The sequence below is a fragment of the Manacus vitellinus genome, unplaced genomic scaffold (genome assembly GCF_001715985.3).
Source record: "Manacus vitellinus isolate BGI_N305 unplaced genomic scaffold, ASM171598v3 scaffold_1_pilon, whole genome shotgun sequence".
Lineage (NCBI taxonomy): Eukaryota > Metazoa > Chordata > Aves > Passeriformes > Pipridae > Manacus > Manacus vitellinus.
In genome coordinates, this window is record NW_021939396.1 from 37,285,411 (window position 1) to 37,305,058 (window position 19,648).

The 19,648-nt window shown below is 39.4% G+C and overlaps 1 protein-coding gene across 1 annotated transcript; it reads left to right on the top strand.

The window, feature by feature from the left end:
• Positions 1-1,749: 1,749 nt before the first annotated feature.
• LOC103755444 (cholesterol 7-alpha-monooxygenase) lies at positions 1,750-8,444 on the top strand. Its single transcript, XM_008921382.4, has 6 exons — positions 1,750-1,927; positions 2,978-3,218; positions 3,877-4,490; positions 5,817-5,947; positions 6,748-6,923; positions 7,483-8,444. The coding sequence occupies exons 1-6, from the start codon at positions 1,848-1,850 to the stop codon at positions 7,780-7,782; spliced, it is 1,542 nt and encodes a 513-aa protein (XP_008919630.1). The 5' UTR covers positions 1,750-1,847; the 3' UTR covers positions 7,783-8,444.
• The last annotated feature ends 11,204 nt before the right edge of the window (positions 8,445-19,648 follow it).

Here is a 19,648-nt window from a genome sequence, read left to right on the forward strand (position 1 = left end):
GATGCTGTTTATAAATTATGTTACCATCACATTGCAGTGCAACAACCTAAAGCATGGAAGGAAAAGGTAAGTGTGCCTGACAGCTCTACCAAACAGCACAGGACAGTGTGAGGAGCCACAGGCAAGTGTTGCTGGTTAAATGTTATTCCTGTATGTTGAACACAAAACTGACAGTAGCTTCTGACTTTCTTGTTCAGTGTTGTTTGTACATAAAAAAGGCCAATATCTACACATGCAAAAAGAATTAGACACAAATAGGATAAAATTATTATACTTGTTTAGGATGAGGAAGTCATAGGATAAAGTCAAAGATGACACCCAGAACTAAAATTTTCCATAACAGAAACAAGCAAGGAATGGGAAAGCAAGGTTTTTATAAAGCAATTATGTAATAACAAACTAAATTCAGCTGATGAAAAAGAATTTTTCATAGGAAAATAAAAGAAACAACCGTGCTTAAAGGAAAATGTGGTAGGACTGGATCTTGAGCTTACACAGCTCAAAAGGAGTTTTACATCTTTTAGATTAAGTGAGGGCAAACCTCAGTGCTGCAAAAAGGGATTATTTCTTCAGTATAGCAACTTTAAAATTGCCTCAAATGTGATGGCATATGCACAATTACCCCATGCCTGCCTTGGTTTGAAGCCAGGACAATGTTCCCGTCTGCCAGATTTGCATGTCAGTGCCTTCAGTGTAGTGTTCAATAGCAACAGCAAAAAGTCCAAATCTTCACTGTTTTATCACACAACTGTAGGGACACCAACAAAAAGTGGTACAAAAGTGAGCCTGAAAAACCCTTTGGTTTTCTCTTAGAAACATAGTAGATGCTGGATGACTAATGAAACATCGCTATACCTGAGCTGCCTCCTTGATGGCTTGATGCCAGGTGCTAGGAGCAAGCCAAAGCTTGAATTCTCACGAGTCAACAACAGAAAGGGGAACAGGTTTAATGGGAAAATAAAAGGTGATCCAAGGACAATGAAAAAAACCCCAAACTAGTGTGGTTGTTGAATCCTGCTTTTTTCTCTCTTGTGCTGCATTACAGAAAGCATCCTTGAAAATGTTCAAGGCCAGGTTGGATGGGACTTTGAGCAACCCGGCCTAGTGGAAAGTGTCCCTGTTAAGAGCAGGGAGTTGGAACAAGACGATCTTTATGGTCCCTTCCAAGCCAAACCATTCTATGATTCTATGATTCATTCCGTGATTTTGTGAAAGCCCGTTTTTTTTCCTTTCTTACAGATAAATGTTATTAGAGGAAGTGAGTCCACCTCCGCAGCCATCACTTTACCCAACAGCTGAACCCTGCTGTTCCCTCTTGCAGTGGCACACCAGAGCCAGGCCAGTCCACAAGAAGGAGAAGGGAGGGGGAACAGGCTGGCAGCTGAAGGACAGCACAAACTGCAGTCACCAGTTAGCCGAGTCTGAATCTTCTGGACAGTGGTCAGTAGCCATTTCATATATTGCTAAACTTGAACCATAAACTGCAATTGGTAAATCTGCAGGATTAATCAAAATACACCTGACTGACCTTCACATTATCAACTATTACAGCTGTGTGGTTACTTTGGAACCACTACTGATATGTGACCAGCTCAAGGCCAGATCTGCAACTGTCTGCATCAATCCAGCGAAGATCTCTGCAGAAAGGTGCCAGAACAGAGACAGAACAAGCTCTCTCCAGAAATGGTTAATCAATAGCTTCTAGGTTGATTTAGTGCTATCAGATTTGGTGGTGCACCCACTGTATATAAATCGTGACCTGTCTTGTTTGTCATTCTCAGTCACCTCTCCTGCCATACTGGTGGTTACCAGTTCTCCCCTTGGAAGTTTTTTGGGCATTACCAGAAATGTTCCTAGCATCCTGGATCTGGGGAACAGCAATAATACTTTGTTGTGCCTTTTGTTTTCTTCTAGGAAGAAGAAGAAGGTAAGGAATCTGTCTGTACATGCATCTCAGTGTACCTATCCTTTAATTGTGTCAAATGTACCATGTACATAACTAAAAGAACTGTAATCTTAAGACTGTCAGATGGACAGATGCAAGATAGCATAGGCAATGCTGTAGTTTGGTCTTTTCATAGAATTTTTGTATATGAACTTTGTAATAATAGTGTAGTAATGCATAAAGGTAGCTGTAGATACAAATCTATGCATAAATGAGGTATTTAAAATATGAATATGCATGCTCTGATTTCCTAGAGTTCTGGATGATAGTTTTACCTGTATTGTAATCACAGCTAATACTTACTTATATCTAATTATATATTTATATTATATATTCATATAATAACTTTTAATAATTTACTGGAAAAGCTAAAGTACTATATGAAAGTTATTTTAGCAGCCATGACATCCTTATACAGGAAGGAAGTTTTCTGAATCAGAAAATAAAATTATTTAAGCATATGCTTCACTTTAAGCACATGCTTAAGTTAAAGAATGTGCTTGATGACACTTTTATGCTTACTGAAGATCATAGCAAAGTTCCCACTGTTTTCAGCAAGGTCTGGTCCATTAGTGGATTATGCCAATAATAACAACATTTCTGCAATAAAAAGTTATTCCACTTGGTATTCAAATGAAATCAGGGATACCATTGCCCAAAAATGTATCAGATGATATTAGTGTGATGGATTATTTATTAATGTCACAATTGCATAACTCTGTATGGCAACAATTTTGCATTTAAACAGGTGAAAAATATGCTTCTGATATAGGGAAAAGAAAGATTATATAATCAAACTGTGTTTTATTATGTTTATGAATGGTACAGGTTGTTAAAGTTGTTCTTTCTTACATAGAATAGACCTCACAATGGGTTTAGCCCTTAAAGGAGAGAAAAATATTTGTTAATATACTATTTGTTTGGGATTTTTTTTTTTTCATTTTTTTACATTACAAAAAGCCTAGCATCAATATTTGACTTACCTGGTAGTCCCAGAGAAGTGATCTTTATAATACAGCTTTTGTTTTGTAGGCGACAAGGTGAGCCACCACTCGAAAATGGGTTCCTCCCGTACCTGGGCTGTGCCTTGCAGTTTGGTGCCAACCCCCTTGAATTCCTCAAAGAAAAGCAGAAGAAGCATGGCCACATCTTCACTTGTCATGTAGCGGGGAAATACATTCATTTCCTCACTGACCCTTTTTCATACTGTGCATTGATGCGCCAGGGAAAACATTTGGACTGGAAGAAGTTCCATTTTGCTACTTCTGCCAAGGTACTGCTGGTTTTAATATCTAACATGCAAAGTGTCTGCTGACATACCCAGTTAATTCTTATAAGCATAGCTACGCCTTTGAAATAGAATTTGTTTCACATTTCTGCACTTTTACTGGTTTAAAACATTGTGGTCTTTTTTTCCTTTCCTTAGTGGAAAGGCAGTTTGCAGTGATTTGGATTGTCTAAGACTGCACATTATTTAGCAACCTAATATCCCAAATTGTTAAAGCAGAAACACAATTAGCACCATCTGCAAAATGACAATGTGTCTTGCTGAATCTGAAACCTTCAGAAGGTTCTCGCTACTTTGGAAGATTTGGTCTAAATGCCTTAAAAAATTATGCATCACAGTAGGAGCTCAGCCAAACTGCTATGGAAGTAAGAAAAAAGGCTCCTGTTGATGTCAATGGCAGTTGAATGAAGGTGTAGGTAACCAGACCATTTATTTGTAAGCATCTATTTGAATCTATTTTCATTGGCTACTTCACTGCTGTGGATCACTGAGAAAGTATCAGTTCTAGTGTTAATACCCCTTATTATGTGTTCTTCCTTCTATTAAGCTGTGAAGTTATACTTTGTCTTTCATTTCTGTTAGACTTTATCATCAAGGTCATGACAGGCCTTACTTATCATGCATACAATTTATTTTGTGACAGGCTTTTGGGCATGGTAGCATTGACCCAGCAGAGGGAAACACCACTGAAAATTTTCATCAGACTTTCATTAGAACCCTCCAAGGCAACGCCCTAGATGCCCTCATTGAAGCAATGATGGAAAACCTACAGTATGTCATGCTGCAGTCAAGAACACCTAAACTTCAGTCTAATACCTGGGTGACAGAAGGACTTTATACGTTCTGTTGCCAGGTCATGTTTGAGTCTGGCTTTTTAACACTTTTTGGTAAAGAATTTAATTCAAATAATGACAAAAACCTATCATCAAAGCAGGAAACTGAGAGAGCTCATATCCTAAATGCCCTTGAAAACTTCAAGGAATTTGATAAGATTTTTCCAGCCCTTGTGGCAGGGCTGCCCATCCACCTCTTCAAGAGTGCCCACAGTGCACGAGAGAAGCTGGGAGAGGCACTCCTCCACAAGAACCTCCTGAAAAGGGACAACCTCTCTGAGCTTGTCACCCTCCGCATGTTCCTGAACGACACTCTGTCAACCTTCGATGACATGGAAAAAGCAAAGACCCATGTGGCAGTGCTCTGGGCCTCTCAAGCCAACACCATTCCTGCCACATTTTGGACCTTATTCTTTCTTCTTAAGTAAGTCCCAATGTTTCTTGTTCCCAGAGAATAAAACTGTTTGTTGTCTTTCAGAAACCATTAATACAGGCCAATTCCATGACTTGATACTCCATCAGTGTTAAAAAACTTACTGTTTGCAACAGACATGGTGTGTTGTTTTGGACTTCCACAGAAACCATCTTCACTCATCTGAGGCCACGTAGTGATAGAAGAGAGCAACTCTGTAGAGTTTTTTTTTAAAATAAAACAACACTCCAGGGCAATGCTACACTTTGCCAAGAAAGCTTTGGAGTAAATCTATATGATGTGACATCAAAAGTACTAGTTGCAGTCAGAGCATTAATTGCATTAAAGGCTCCCAATATAACTGGACATTTTTAGGCCATCTCACTTGAGCAAGCAAAATGAGCTTTAACTTCATTATTGTTTTCACAGGTACTTAATAGAAAACAGTTTATGCATTGATAGATCCCACTGAGGTTGCAGTGTAGACTGCAGCTGCCAAGCTTGTTACTCATGAGACAAGTGCACAGTTCAGATAATACTATTAAATATGAATTTTAGAGTGGACCTCTGCAGAGTATAATTTACTTCAGCAGGACTGACTCTGAAGTATGTGTCTAAATTGCTGACACATTTATTTAGCACCCTCATATCTATCTGCCAATGCTAATCTGTGAGATTCTTTACTGATTTTCACTCCCAGAATGCATTTGCTTTAGGTTTTCTGGACTTGGAGTCTTTTAACGCCCTGATTGTGCCTTCATCAAGACACTATTGCATCCTGTTTTATTGTCTATATGTATTTTACCATAGCTTATATATTCCGTGTCTGTAAGAAAGTCTAGAAAGTGAAAGATACTATGTGGGCTTTTAGTATTGGGAAGACTCTTTTCAGCTAGACAGAATATTGCCACACCAGACAACATAAATGATGTTATAAAACTGATCTATAATCCTGTTCCTAAACTTTCTAACTGCAGCAGGGCTATTTCCTAATCTACAACTGGCTGGTTTATTTCTTATTCTTGGCATTGATTTTTAGTGACATTGCTATTTATTACCCGAGTTACACACATCAGTTCTGTCCCACTTTCCATCTTGCCATTGGAGACAAAATCAAATATTTGGGGTTCTTTTTTTTATTTTTTTGGAGCTATCATACCTTTGCCAAGACACGATAAAGAGGAACTGCAGCATTTTGCTGCAACATTTTCATTTTAGAAGGTTGTACTTGTCAGCTAACAAACTAATTTTTAGTCAGGAAGAAATTTAATGGCAAAACACCTTTTTAAAGCATTCTGAAGTGTAAATTATGTTATACCTTTGCTCTCTTGATCTTAGGAGTCCAGAAGCAATGAGAGCTGCTACCAAAGAAGTGCGAAGTATTTTGGAGAGTGCTGAAGAGAATATCAGCTTAGATGGCAAACGTATTTCCTTGAACCGAAAACAGCTGGATAATATGCCAATACTAGGTATGGTTATTTTATGCAGGAGTACCAGAAATCACACTACAATTTCCATGGTCTTCAATTTATTACCATATAAGTGCATGCTATGGAATTAGCAAGGAAACAGTACAAGAAAGTGTATGTTCCTTAGCAGTAGCCAACACAATCAGGATTCCAAATGTTCCAGGTGGTACTGAGAGTATGAAAATGCACATGAATAGCATTTTTTCATGGGTAATATCATGTCCCAATACTCTTACACAGCTACCTAACATAGTATTGGAGATCTGTGGATAATTCCAAACAACATTTTGTTTGGTTATGTCTTTAGCTCAAATAAAAAAATGTTTATATTTTCACTACTTTTGCTTTAAAAAAAAAAAGTCAGCGTATATTGAAACAAAAAAATGACCCAAATTACTTCTTTTCTGAGCACAGGTTTCTATGCAGCACCTCTTAAAGTTTTAGAATATCCTGCTCACTGCACTGGTTCTTTTTCTTGTTATGTTTCCATTTTTCACTGGTTCATTCTTTGTCTCAGAATGACAGTGTCTCACTTTCAAACATTCTGTTGCATCAACTATAAGCATTTTTCTAGGGGAAAGCCAATTAGGTTCTCGGTGTTATCTCCAGAACAGATAGAAATGCTAAAAAGAAATGAGAAAGATACTTGCTTAGGCATTTAAAAAGTTATAAATAAAATATTTCTTCCTAATACATTCAGGGTTTGATAATGGGTCTGAAATACTTCAATATGCATGACTGTCCCCAAGAATGTAAACATACTATTTCCATGGTAATCGTTCATTTTGCTCTCCCAACAGACAGCATCATCAAGGAGGCAATGAGGCTATCGAGTGCATCCATGACTTTCCGAGTTGCCAAGGAGGATTTCACTTTGCACTTAGAGAACGATTTTTACAACATTCGCAAAGATGATGTCGTAGCTCTTTATCCTCAACTGCTGCATTTTGATCCAGAAATCTACGCTGATCCCTTGGTAAGTATTTTTCAAAGTGCCCTAAACACGAAGCTCTGGCAGAGGCTAACAGGCCTTTACAAAGACAGTCTGTTCTTACACCTGGAGATCTGGGCAAGAAAAAGAATAAAGTCAGTGCAAGCACTCTCTGCAAAATGTCTTTTAGTGTAACCAAAAAGTGTGCTGCCAGCCCAAAGAGTCTTCTACTTACTGCTTTCCTCAGGGAGGGAAGATCACTCTTATGGGGGTCTTTGAAGAAGGACAAGGTTAAGGATAATATTTTCCCAAAGGCAGAGAATGAGAATTCTTCCAGTTCTGCTGCACAGACAAGGATGCAGGTTATAATCTTTATTTTTAGAGATCAAGAAAGAAAAGAAGAGTTATTAACAAAGAAGCTGGGATCATGTCCTGCATAACAGAACTTCTCAGTGGCTACCCTTTCCAAAGCAGCTGTACATGCTGTATGATGTTTACTGCTAGAGGCTCTGTTTTCCCAGCCTTCATTTTATGTCTCAATGGCTTTATCTGGTCTTTGGGGGCATTCAAATGTGAAGTGACTCTTTTGTGTGTTTAATTACAGACATTCAAATATGATCGCTTTCTGAATGAGAACGGAGAAGAAAAGACTGACTTCTACCGCAACGGCCGCAAGCTGAAGTATTACTACATGCCATTTGGGACAGGCATAGCAAAATGCCCTGGCAGGTTATTTGCTGTCCATGAAATTAAACAATTTTTAACTCTGATGCTTTCATATTTTGAGATAGAGCTTGTGGACAATGATGTGAAATGTCCTTCTCTAGATCAGTCCCGTGCAGGACTGGGTATTTTGCAGCCATCGAATGATATTGATTTCAGGTACAGACTGAAATGCTTATGAGTATATATTTTATATTATGCATATAGACTATGTAGTATATAAATATACTATATAACACATACTTTATATACATTTTATGTATATATGCAAATGAAACATTTCAAGTCTTGGGGGAAAATCTATATGAAGATGCTAATTTGCCCCTCTAATGAAAAATGTTTACCAGTATGGTACCAACATGCAGTGGGTTTAATGCACCGTGTTGATGAAAATGTCTCCCTCTTTATCAATCATTTGGAAATGCAAGTTAAGATTTTGAATTGCATTTGTATAATAGCAGCTTTTTTTCTGACTTTCCCACAGTTACTTAGAATTTCATCAGCTAATTCAAAATAATTGTCAAGATTAAACTAATTAACTAATTAACTAATAAATTAAAACTTATTCCTTTTTATAACTGAAATTGTTGGGGATGGTGGTTCTCCCCACAGGTGAAATAAAGTTTTTGTTGTATAGAGGTAGATTCACAGTGGGGAGAAAAGAGTTTCCTGGGGAAGTACCTTTATGGTTTTATGAAAAACTAGAAAAAGACTTGAAGAAAACCTACAAAAATGTTCACGTTCAAGTGAAACTGCAAGACTTGTATTATATTCATTGTAATATACTTATTTTCAGAAACTTGTAACTGTATTAAAATAAATTATATCGGCTGAACCAAATGCATTTCTAGACTGTTTCTTGTTTTAACATCTTAACATTATCAAAGATTTCTGCACTGATCCAAAGCCCCTAAACCATTTTCAAATTAGCCAACTCAAACACCAATATGGAGATGAATAAATATCCACATTATGTTCATCAGTGGTTCTGGCTGGCTTTTGACCCATTGCCTAAACTCTGTATTTCCATAAGCCTCCTTAGGTCTTCCTAGTCTAATTCCATTGCAGTTATCATGGGTAGGATGCCCCTGCATTTCATTTTTAGTGGTGGCATGTCCATAAGAACAATTGTTCCAGGGTTAGTATAATTTGGTTCTCTGTAACATCCCCGTCCCTCTCTGCTGCAAATGACAGATATTTGTATGTCATGAAAGTCCATTTTTTAGTGAAATATCTGAAAGAAATAGCTTTCTTATCATCTGCTGATGAAAAGAACAAATGGACTTAAAAAGTTGTTATCCTAGTTTTGTGTGTTTTAAGGGTTTATGGTCTGACCTTTTGACTTGACTCAAAAGTAAGCCTCATCACACACAACGAGATACAGGGCTATTACATATTTTCAAATTTCACATTCTGGCAAGACGTCAAGTCTAGTTGATAGAGCTCTTCCTAGAATTTTGGATTGAGTCCTAGAACTGCTTTAAATTGTCTATTAGTTTCTCTTCTCACTATCCACTATGCTAAATATCAAAGGTAAATAAAAAGATTTTGCAGTGGGTGATTGTTTATTATCTGTGTGCTGTCTTTGTAATTTTATTTAATATTTTTTCATTTTCAAAGGAGATCAGAGAACACCAATTCATTTCCATTTGCAATATGTATAATATTAAACTATTACAGATAATGAAAAGTGTTCTGAATTATTACTTTGGTTCTCTTGGTAAAGCAAATATTCAGTACAGCTTAGTTTCATACTTCTGTCAATTATATTTTGTATGATTTATATAAATTATAGCACATTCAATGTAAGCTAGGTCTGATTTGGAGAATGCATGCAAGCCTGACATCATAATTATACGTGCCCTGCAATATGTTATTATCATTAGAGTATCTACTCCCCCTTTCTTAAACAATTCCTGCTTAAAACAACCATTTTTGAGGGTAGCAAGGCTATGCAATATTTTAAGCAAAATACACTTCCTTGATGACCAGGAATTCAACATATAACAGCAGAAAAAAGATAAGACAACTGCTAACCTAATTCTAGTTTCCCTGGAAAATTAAGCTTTCTTTTATGTCCCATTGTCTCCTTCAAACTGACTGCTCCAGGTTTTTCTGATTGTGATTTGATGTTTGGGGTTTTTTCAGTTTCTTTGTTCTATGAGAAACTGAAGTATTCAGTAGCTCTTAGAGATGATCTGACTTTCAGCTTCCCAAGTGTGGAAAAATAATGGAAGATTGGTGAGGAGCATTGTGAACACGTTCAAGTGGCTTGCAGCTGGGGTGTCAAAACCCACACACATCATACTAATCATTGTTTAGCCTTGTGTGTCGAACAACATCAGTGCTTAGATAACACAGGCCTGTGATAGATTTAGAGGCACCCTGTTGAACATGCTCGAGATTCCTGCCCTGCTGTGGGAAAGATCAAATGATGGTAAACTACACCTACACACATCCCTGATGTACAAGTGAAAAGAGCAGGTTTGGTGATTCCCTAGCATGCACCGAGCTCCATGGTGCCTGCATCCCTGCTTGTGGGCCTCCTCCTGGGTGCTGCTTGGGGGATGCCCCCCCTGGTAAGTGCTGTGGTTTAACCACAGCCAGCAGCCAAGCACCACACAGACACTCGCTCACTCCTCCGCCAGTAGGATCGGGGAGAGTATTAGAAGGATAAAAGCTAGAAAACTCATGGTTTGGCTTTAACAAAACCAGATTTTCTCTGCATTTCATCCATAGTTTTGTGGTTGTTCCTGTGTCCTGCCTCAGCTGGCTCACACACCAAGGGAATACCAACAGTAGAGAACTCAGGGGGAGGTAAAACCACCACAGGATTCACACCACAGACTAAAGTTGAGTCCTGAACATTGTGGACAGGCTACTGACTTAACTGTAGAATCGTAATAAATTGGCAGAAACCAGCACTGTTGCCAAATAGGGGCCTGCAGGGGCAACTCAAGTGTTCCTGCCCAAACTCCCGTGGGAGCGTGGTCCTCACCACTCAGCCTGCCACCACTCCTCTGTTGCTGGGGTAGCAGTTCTCCAAGGATGGCTGGACCCATAACCTGTGGATTGATATTCAGTGTATACAATAGAGGAAACCAGCTTTTTCTGCTAGTTCTGGACCTCTGTACCATGAGGAGTATACAGCATATCTTTGGGGGACTCTGTGGCACAGTGACACTCTTTAATGTTTGACCTACTGTTATGCAGCCGAAAAGATCCAGCATAAGCCCCTGAGGATGCTTTCACTTTGTGAAAAAAGACATGCAAATGAACAGCTTGAATAGTGATTTCTTCTTTTTTTTTTCTTTCCTTTTTTTTTTTTTTTTTAATATTGGGTTATATATGAGTATGTTTTTGTTTGCTGCCATGGCTGCTAATTTCTTAACCTCAGTTAAACCCCTGTTACTAGGGTCACACAGATGCAAGTGAGGGGAGAAAAGAAAGAGTACAAAGTCTGTGGCACTATGCCTCAGCTAATGTAATCGAATATTTCAGCAATCAGTAGTCATCTGCCTTGTCAGTGTCACAACACCACAAGGTTATAACAGGGCAATTCTCTTTGATGCCTCTCCTAAAAGCAGTTGTTTTCTTAGGAGGAAAAAAAAAAAAGTTATACTTAAGACCATAAGAGCAATTAGAAAAATAGCAGTCAGATCCAGGCTAGTGGGAAGCAGGCAGCTGTGGGTTGTGTGAGTATTTCACAATAAAAACTTTACTGGGTAAAATGCATAAAGAGATATGGGTAGAAGGGGGCAAAGATCTCACCCCCCAGGTGAGCACCCTAGCCATTAGGTTAGCTAAGGTATTCACTCCTTTACCCAGGGAATCTGTAGCCTGTTTTCTGTGAAAAAATGTAACAGATTCAACAGGATGATTTGTATGGCACCCTGACAGTACCCTTATAGCTAAAGTGCTTTCTTAGCTGAGGAAAGATTCAATTTCAACATGGGATTGAAGGCCCTGAGGAAGAGGAGGTTACTGAGTCCAGTCTCTGCCTCAACCCAAGGGACAACTCTAACCTTGTGGTTGTTCTGTAAAGAGCAAGGAGTACATCCTGGGGGACATGTAAGCCTATCATAGATTAGGCATATCAAGGAGTTTAAATGCACAGATTTTTTTGACCCAAATGAGCTCTGCATTGGGCTAGTCAGGTGCCTCTGCAGAGTGATTTTGGGATTATGAGCAAGACATAGCCAGCTGAGCAAGGGCAGGTGGCTCCTAATCCAGCAGGAGGTATTTTGGCTGAACAGATCTAGGCAGTGAAAATGTTTTACAGTTTCCATGCTAAAAGAAATCTTAACTGATTGGCCATCTCGGAGGTGGCATGATGACCTTACTAATGAAACAAGACACCTTGTCAGAAAACAAGACAGTTTTACATTTCTGAAACCATGCTGGCCACAGCTGTTGATCACCAACCTGGATTCATCCACAGAGAAACTACTCCAGATAAGCTTTTGCTGGATGTTAAGGGTCCTGTAAAACTACCCTGGGCAAATTATCTGCCTCCAGCAAAATGAACCAGCCCCTTTGCAGCAACGTAAGCACGAGGCAGCAGTGGCCACACTTGAAGGCAGCAGTGGTAGGGTTGGAGGGGGGTTCTCAGGGCTTAGGACCTTGCCCCTGTGAGTTGCAGCACGCTGGTGATTTTCTTGAGGTTAAAGTTCAGCCTGGGACTGCTTGACAGAATGAAGCTAAAACCATCCTAGCCAAATTTTTAAAGGAAGTAGCTGTCACAATACTGTGTGGGGACTTGAGGAGCTCCCAATGGCAGAGGGAGAGGACATCCTGGTCTATGGACCAGATAGGCTGAGGGTCAAAGCTGCATGCAAAGTGCTGCTCTTCTCAGTAAAAATTACAGAACTTTTGGGTTCAAGAAGAAGCAGAACTGTAGGAACCCAGTAAAAGAGCTTACTTCAGGCAGCCACTCTTCCACTTGTGAACAGTGGTTTTGAATAAAGATTTTCAAGCCCCGCCTAAAGTTCTTCAATTTTACTTTAGAAACTTCAGAATAAACTTTATTTACATGATGAGACCTTTCCTGCAAGTTTCTGATCTAATAAAAAAGGAAGCAAAAAGAAGAAAAGTCATGGGACCATTTTTCTGAAAGCCTGAAATGAATTTTAGTGATAACTATACCTTACTTGTTGACAGAGTGCTTCAGAAGCTGTTGTTCATCATCTTGTCATAAACAGAGAGCTGTAGCAGCATAATTAGTTTTTTGTCATTTAGGAACTGCACAGAGTGCTACAGTTGCATATCAGCAGGTTGAAGACAGGGTCAAGATCTCCTGATGCCCCTGCTCATTGCAGGGGATTGGACTGTATGACCTGTAAAGGTCCCTTCCAACCCACACTATTCTATGATTCTATGATTCTATGATCTGCTCTCATTTACACCACAGGTCCACACAGTTAAACAGCAAACAGACAAGGCTTGATCATAATTATGCCTAGCTGCATTTAGGAGGTTTGGTGGTAAAAGCAGTCATTGCCTCCTAATAACCTTAGAAATAAATAATAAAAAGGTTACATACTATTAAATGGACTGCTATCAGTGTAAATACCCAGCTTGCTAACTGTTGTTGACTTTGTTTTCTGCCAAGACAGACAACTCTGTGGGACACATTTCAAATCAAATGATCTTCAGCAGCCCACGTGTCATGAAAGGAGAGAGAGGTCACTTCAGAACAATTCACTAAAGAGCCACAGATTTTTTAAATGAAAAGTTAATTTTACTTAATTCACCTATAAATAAGATACTGCAGACCCCAATTATCTTTTTAAGGATAACAGTAATTTCTGAAATTTGTCTCACCAGATAGCAGGATCCCATAGAGATTTTGAAGGATTAAAACATTTTGGCTGACTCAATCACTTGTTTTGAGAACTCTTCAGTGTGATGGGCTATGTAATTATTTCTCAGTAACAGTTGTGTAATAGACAATTGGAAGGGGACTAGATATCTTTCAGCCTCCAGTAACTGCAGACTTGAGACACACAAACATCCACAAAAGGTTCATTAAATAGCATAGGCTGGAAAAAGTCAAGCTACAGGTCACATCACCCTTGGTATGGCAAGAGGTCCACTTTACCCAGGGGTATGGTAAACATGAATGGAGCTTCCTCAGGATCTGTGTAAGGCTCCTAAGTAACAGCTTTGCTCTCAGAGGTGTTCAACCTACAGCAGGTAGGTTGCACATTCCAAGAGAACAACTGGCTTTCTGTCAGGTTCCGGAGGGCTTTGGGAGGCTCTGTCCTCGTGTTAGCTGCAGGTAAGCACCCTGTGTGGAGTGCTGGCTGGTGGGGGTACAGGGACAGTCCTTGCTGCTGCCCCTGTGGTGTACCTGTGTCTGTGCCAGCTGTGCCATGGCCAGTCTCACCTCTCACTGTTTATAGAGAGAACAGTGCCAGATCCCCATCTCATCTTGGCCTGTGCTCCAGACATCTAAATTCTGAAGGTAAACCAGAGCCTGCAAGGGAATTGTAGACAGATATGAACATTTTGTGCCTGTGGAATCTCTGTTCCTCATCCCCCCGAGCTTGCATGGATGGTTTGAAGCACAGGGTGAGGAACACTGGCCAAAGGGTTGCATCAGCAGGCAAGAGGGGAACTGGGTCTTTCTGACCTGCAGTGACCTCAGTTCTGCTCCCTTCTTTAAAGATAATTGCTCCTTACAGAGGCAAAGACTTCCTCTCTGCTTTATACAGCATTTCAGCTCCACTGCTCTGCCCAAGTAAGCAAAGCCTCGGGAAAAGCAAACAGTCAAGGGGGGGGCTTTCTAAAAATATAACCTCCACATTGAACTGACTCATTTCATAGCTATTTTATTTCTTTTATATAAGATCTTGGAACAAGAAATAATATCCTTATGAGGATTAAAAGCCAATGTTAAAAACAACAGGGGAATCCATTAACAATGCAAGGAATAGTCAATGACATGAGTTCTGTTCACTGTGCCTCATACTCTCGGTACATTAGCTTCCTAGATGCATTATTTAGACACAGCAGACCTGGCTAAACAACTGTTGTCCATTGAAGTTCCATGTCTGCAGTTAGAAGAGCTTCTCCTGTGTCTGTGAAGAGACTATAGTCAGAGGACTTTTCCTGGAATGCGGTGACATGATAAAGCACTAGAAACTCTGTGAATATGCAGAAACCATAGCCAGAGTCTTGGGGTGCTGGATGCAGATATACAGAGATACACCACACTGCAGTGGTATCTGCAGATGGGTGACATGAGGTTCCCCCTGGAGGAACAGAAATGCCAAAAGGTAGTTGCCAGGCTGCAATTCAGAAGACTCCAGCTACCTGCTAAGGCTCCATGTGTACAGAGCAAGGGCTGTAGGGCCAGCCCCATGTTGCCCCATGAGTGGTTTCTAAAGCTAACTGGTGGCACAAATTACACACTTATTCCCCGGCCTTCCCTGCTAAGAATGTTTTTACTATTGTTATCTATTTTACTGATATTATTTCCACACAGATCAGGACTTGTTATAAGAATTGTACAAACACAGAACAAAACCACCATGGTTCTCCCAAGGATGTCACAATCTAAGGAAAAGACAAGGTGAAACCAATCCATCTAGGAGAGGGCAAGGAAACAATGAGGCAGCGTTGCCAGCATGTCAGCTAGTGGTCTGAAGAGACCAACAGGTTGGTTAAAGTCAAGTTTGTCACTGACACCAAAGCATCTTGATCTGGTCAGATCTAAAACATGAGAACTAGATAGTTTATACCAGATGGCAGATAGGTGGGGATTAAGCTATGAAGCTCCTTGGTAGTGAAAAATAAAACCAACATAGTTTATCTGTTACTATAAAGGATAAAGGACAAGGTAGCAGGAAAGAAGGGATGACAGCATAGATAAATGCCCTTTGCAGCAAAAATATGAATGGATGTAGCAGGAGAGGAGAACACTGGAAAATTGCTACAGTGCAAGGAGGAAACACGTGGGTGAATGTTTTATTAGGAGAATGGCTAAGAAAAGCTATATCCTATCAGCAGTTATACAGAAGCCAAGACAACATTTGAAGAGAAGTACCACTGACAGTGACAGAGATTATTGATGGGTGACCAAGGGTGAGGGTGAGGTACTGATTTTGAGTCTTGACCCAACTAAAGACATTGGGAAACAGTGTCACTTGATTAAAGCAGATATGAATTCAATTGGGGAAGCCAGAACAGCACTTAAAAGCAGTGCTCCAGAATGTGATTTTTAATGTGCATTCAGCAAGTTGTGAAGCAAGAAAGGAACATGACATGAACACTACTGAAGTAAGCTTGCATTAGGTAACAAAAGAGTGAGAGAGAACAAAAGGTTAAGGGAAGGAGTGACAGACAGGGTGACTCTCAGGAGATAGGATGGAGTCAGAAGACAAGGAGGAGATCTCTGTAAGAGCACATTTTTGTGGAAACCATGAAGCTCAATTTCCAGAGTAGACCTCAGACAGACCCTATTCCAAACAGTTACTTTGTAAATAAAATACAACAGACTGAATCCACATGCAAGCACTATGCAAATATTTGCCACCACTGTGATCAAAGATATTAGGTGATAATGTTCAGCCTTGAAAACTGGCCTTGAACAGCATCCAAGGTGTCCCACTACTACAGCTATTGATAAAGATCAGTACATCAAACTGCACCATCAGTCAGCCTTGACCCTTTGTGCAGAGGACTACCAGTGAAACCATACAGAGTATAATGTGTCTGGAGCCTACCAAATAAAACACATGTGCAACTATCAGCAGCACCATAGAACCATGATTACAATTTATATATTCTCAAAAACATTCTGGGTAACAAGAAGTAACTAAGGAAACTAAGGTACTAAGGTAACTAAGGATTCTTACTGATTTTTATGCTTATCTGGGGAATAATCCTAATAATTTTGAGGCAGGTATTTTGCATAACTTAATAGCCTTTACTTCAAGTTCTTGGTTTCAGTGTAATACAGATTTTTGTAATGAATATATGGTAAGAATACAAATGGTGCCACATATCTAGATGAAAATATGTTATAGTCTGAAAAATAAAATATCAGGTTGTGCCACCAAAGACTGTAGGAAAATAAAATTTTAAAAAAAGTTCGAAGTCCTATTTTGAGAGTGACAGACAGACAGACAGACAAAGTGAGAGCCAGATCACAGGTGTCCATACATGAATTAGGTTTCAAAACTCATATAGCCAGTGGAGATCTGGTCAGCATATGCAGGCAGCTGAACACCAGCAGCTGCCAAAACAGGTGTGACTACTTTAGGGTAAGCCAAATAAATCTCTAAAGTGAAATGATGGCACTAACAAGGGGTTTGACTCATTTACCCCCAAAGGTATCTAGAGACCTTTGAAATGCCCTGTAGTATCCCATGTTTCTCTAGACTCCCTTCATACAGACATACATCCCAAAAGTCAAGTGTCAAATCTGTTGACTTCATGATGTCTTTGGAGACTAAAAAGCTTCTGGGATCTGACTGTGGGACAGCAGCCTGATCAAACCCTAAAACTCCACTGAATAGACTGGGAAGTGGGCACTTTGCTCATAAATAAATGCAGGTAGAAACCTACATTTAAGTGCTCTAATCTTTTATATAAGTTCCATTCTCAGAGTTTTGACGACTATCAAAGAAATGCAAGCTTTGAATTCAGTCTTGGTCATCCGCTTTCAAAAAAACAAAATTTGATTTCAACAAGAACAATAGCTTTTAAGCATATAAATAATGAAACTGTCCTAGAGACTGCTGTGCTTGATTGCACTCTGAGAGGGGATCCTGGAGAGAGAGTGTTCTTGGTTCAGGGATCATATCATGCAATTTTTACACAAGCCAACGGAGTCAAGACTGCACAGATTTGGAAAAACACTTTGGCCAACAACTTTTGTGGGAAAAAATGCACATTGTAGTCAACTGAAACAGTTATATAGGGCTGAAATTCTTGGATTGGAAATAAGCAAATTAATTATTTCCTTTCATTATATTCAAAATGACACATTTCTGATTTTCTTCCCATTTAAAAAGCTTTCATTTTGAAATTACTTCAAATTAAAGGACCAAAAGATGGAAAGCATAGCATTTTATTTAATTTGATCTATACTGGCTGTCACGGTCTTTTGGTTTGCTGAAAAACCTAATATATTTGACTTAGGTCAGATCTACTAAATGTTTATCATCTAATTCTTTCTGAAATGAATTATTTTCATAACTTCCCTAGTAACTAAAACTTCTGCTTTTCCATTTTAACCACAGGACTGTTACCTTTCTCCTCCCATGCACTCAGTTATTGAAATCTATGCAGACTCATATAGCATTTACTTTTGAAAACATTTACCAGCCAATTCTTTGCAGTTCTTACACAGTAAAAGTTCCCCAACACACTTAGCACTAGTTTGCTTCCCATCTTGTCAACATCAACAGGAATTTAATCTAAAACTTTCGCCACAGGAAGAGAAACCAATGTGTACTGCTCTTGAAAGTCTCCTCTATAACTTTTACTATAAGGGCAGAAAGTAACTGTATATTTCTATTAACTTGAAATTACAGAAGATACGTATCAGAGTAGATTCCAAGACTGATTTTCTATCTATTGCTGTATGCATAAATATGGAATATGGAATATGAAGAGATGTTTCTGTCTGCTGACGTTAGATTTTGTTATGCAGCATCTCATGACTATCAGAGCAATAATGTTCAAATCAGTTGGTGAGATGCATCCTGCACAAACCATTTACAGTAAGCATTCAGGTGCAGGGCTGCATCTTTTCTGTTTACTTTAAAATATAACAGAGAAGACCTATCCCAATTCCTAATCACAAATCAAAGTCACCGACTGCTATTTATAATACTACATTTTTGTTTTATTTTTCTGTTTATCCCAATAAGCTTCTACATATTTGCATTTGATGCTGCATGAGAATTTTGTTAATTTACTTGTTTATACAGAGAGTAAAAAAACCAGTCTCTACTAAGAGAAGGTAAGAAGAGCCTGTCTCATTCGACTTATAGGTGTAAGTCAAATTTACTTCCATTGTTACTTTCCCCCAAATTTCAGAAAGAAATTACATTAATAATATCATTCAAAGAAATAATTTTAAAGAAACCAGAAGACAACTGGAAAACTCCTCTGTGAAAGAATTACTTTCTACCCTAAATGAAAATCTCACTTATATACAATAGAAAATTCAGTCATAATAAACAAAATTTATAAAGACATGATTCTATGGGCAAAGGTTATGCTTTAGTCTTGGGGGTCATTCCCTTTCTTGACACCTATTCCCATAATTTTTGAAATAAGGTGAATGAAGTCCTTGTTTAAAGAGTTGTCACAGATGACAGTGGGTCCACAAACCTTCATCTTTTCATTTGTCATGTGCATCACACCTGGTTTGCCTCAGCCAGGCAATTCTTAGAATCACAGAACAGTTCGGGTTGGAAGGGACCTTGGAAGGTCACCTAGTCCAGACCCCGCTCTGCAATAAGCAGGGACATCTTCAACTTGATAAGGTTGTTCTGAGCCCAATCCAATCTGACCTTGAATGTTTCCATGGAAGGGGCATCTGCCACCTCTCTGGGCATCTAGTTCCAGTGCCTCACCACCCTCATCATAAAACCCTTCTTTTTTGTATCTAGTCTAAAGCTGCCCAATTTCAGTTTAGAACCATATACCCTTGTCCTATTGCAACAGGCCCTGCTAAAAAGTCTGTCCCCATCTTTCTTACAGGCCCCCTTTAAGTTCTTAAAGGCTGCTCTAAGGTCCACCCAAAGCCCTCTCTTTTCCAGGCTGAACACCCCCAACTCTCTCAGGCTGTCTTCACAGGAGAGGTGCTCCTGTTCTCTGTTTACTTTTGTGGCCCTTCTCTGAACTCATTCCATGTTCCTGTGCTGAGGACCCCACATCTGGTCAAAATCCTTCAGGAGATCAGAGCAGAGGTGCAGAATCACCTCTTCTTTGGATGCAGCCCAGGACAAGTTTGGCTTTCTGGGCTGCAAGTGCACATTTTCTAGGTCATGTCCAGCCTTTCATTCACCAGTACCCCCAAGTCCTTT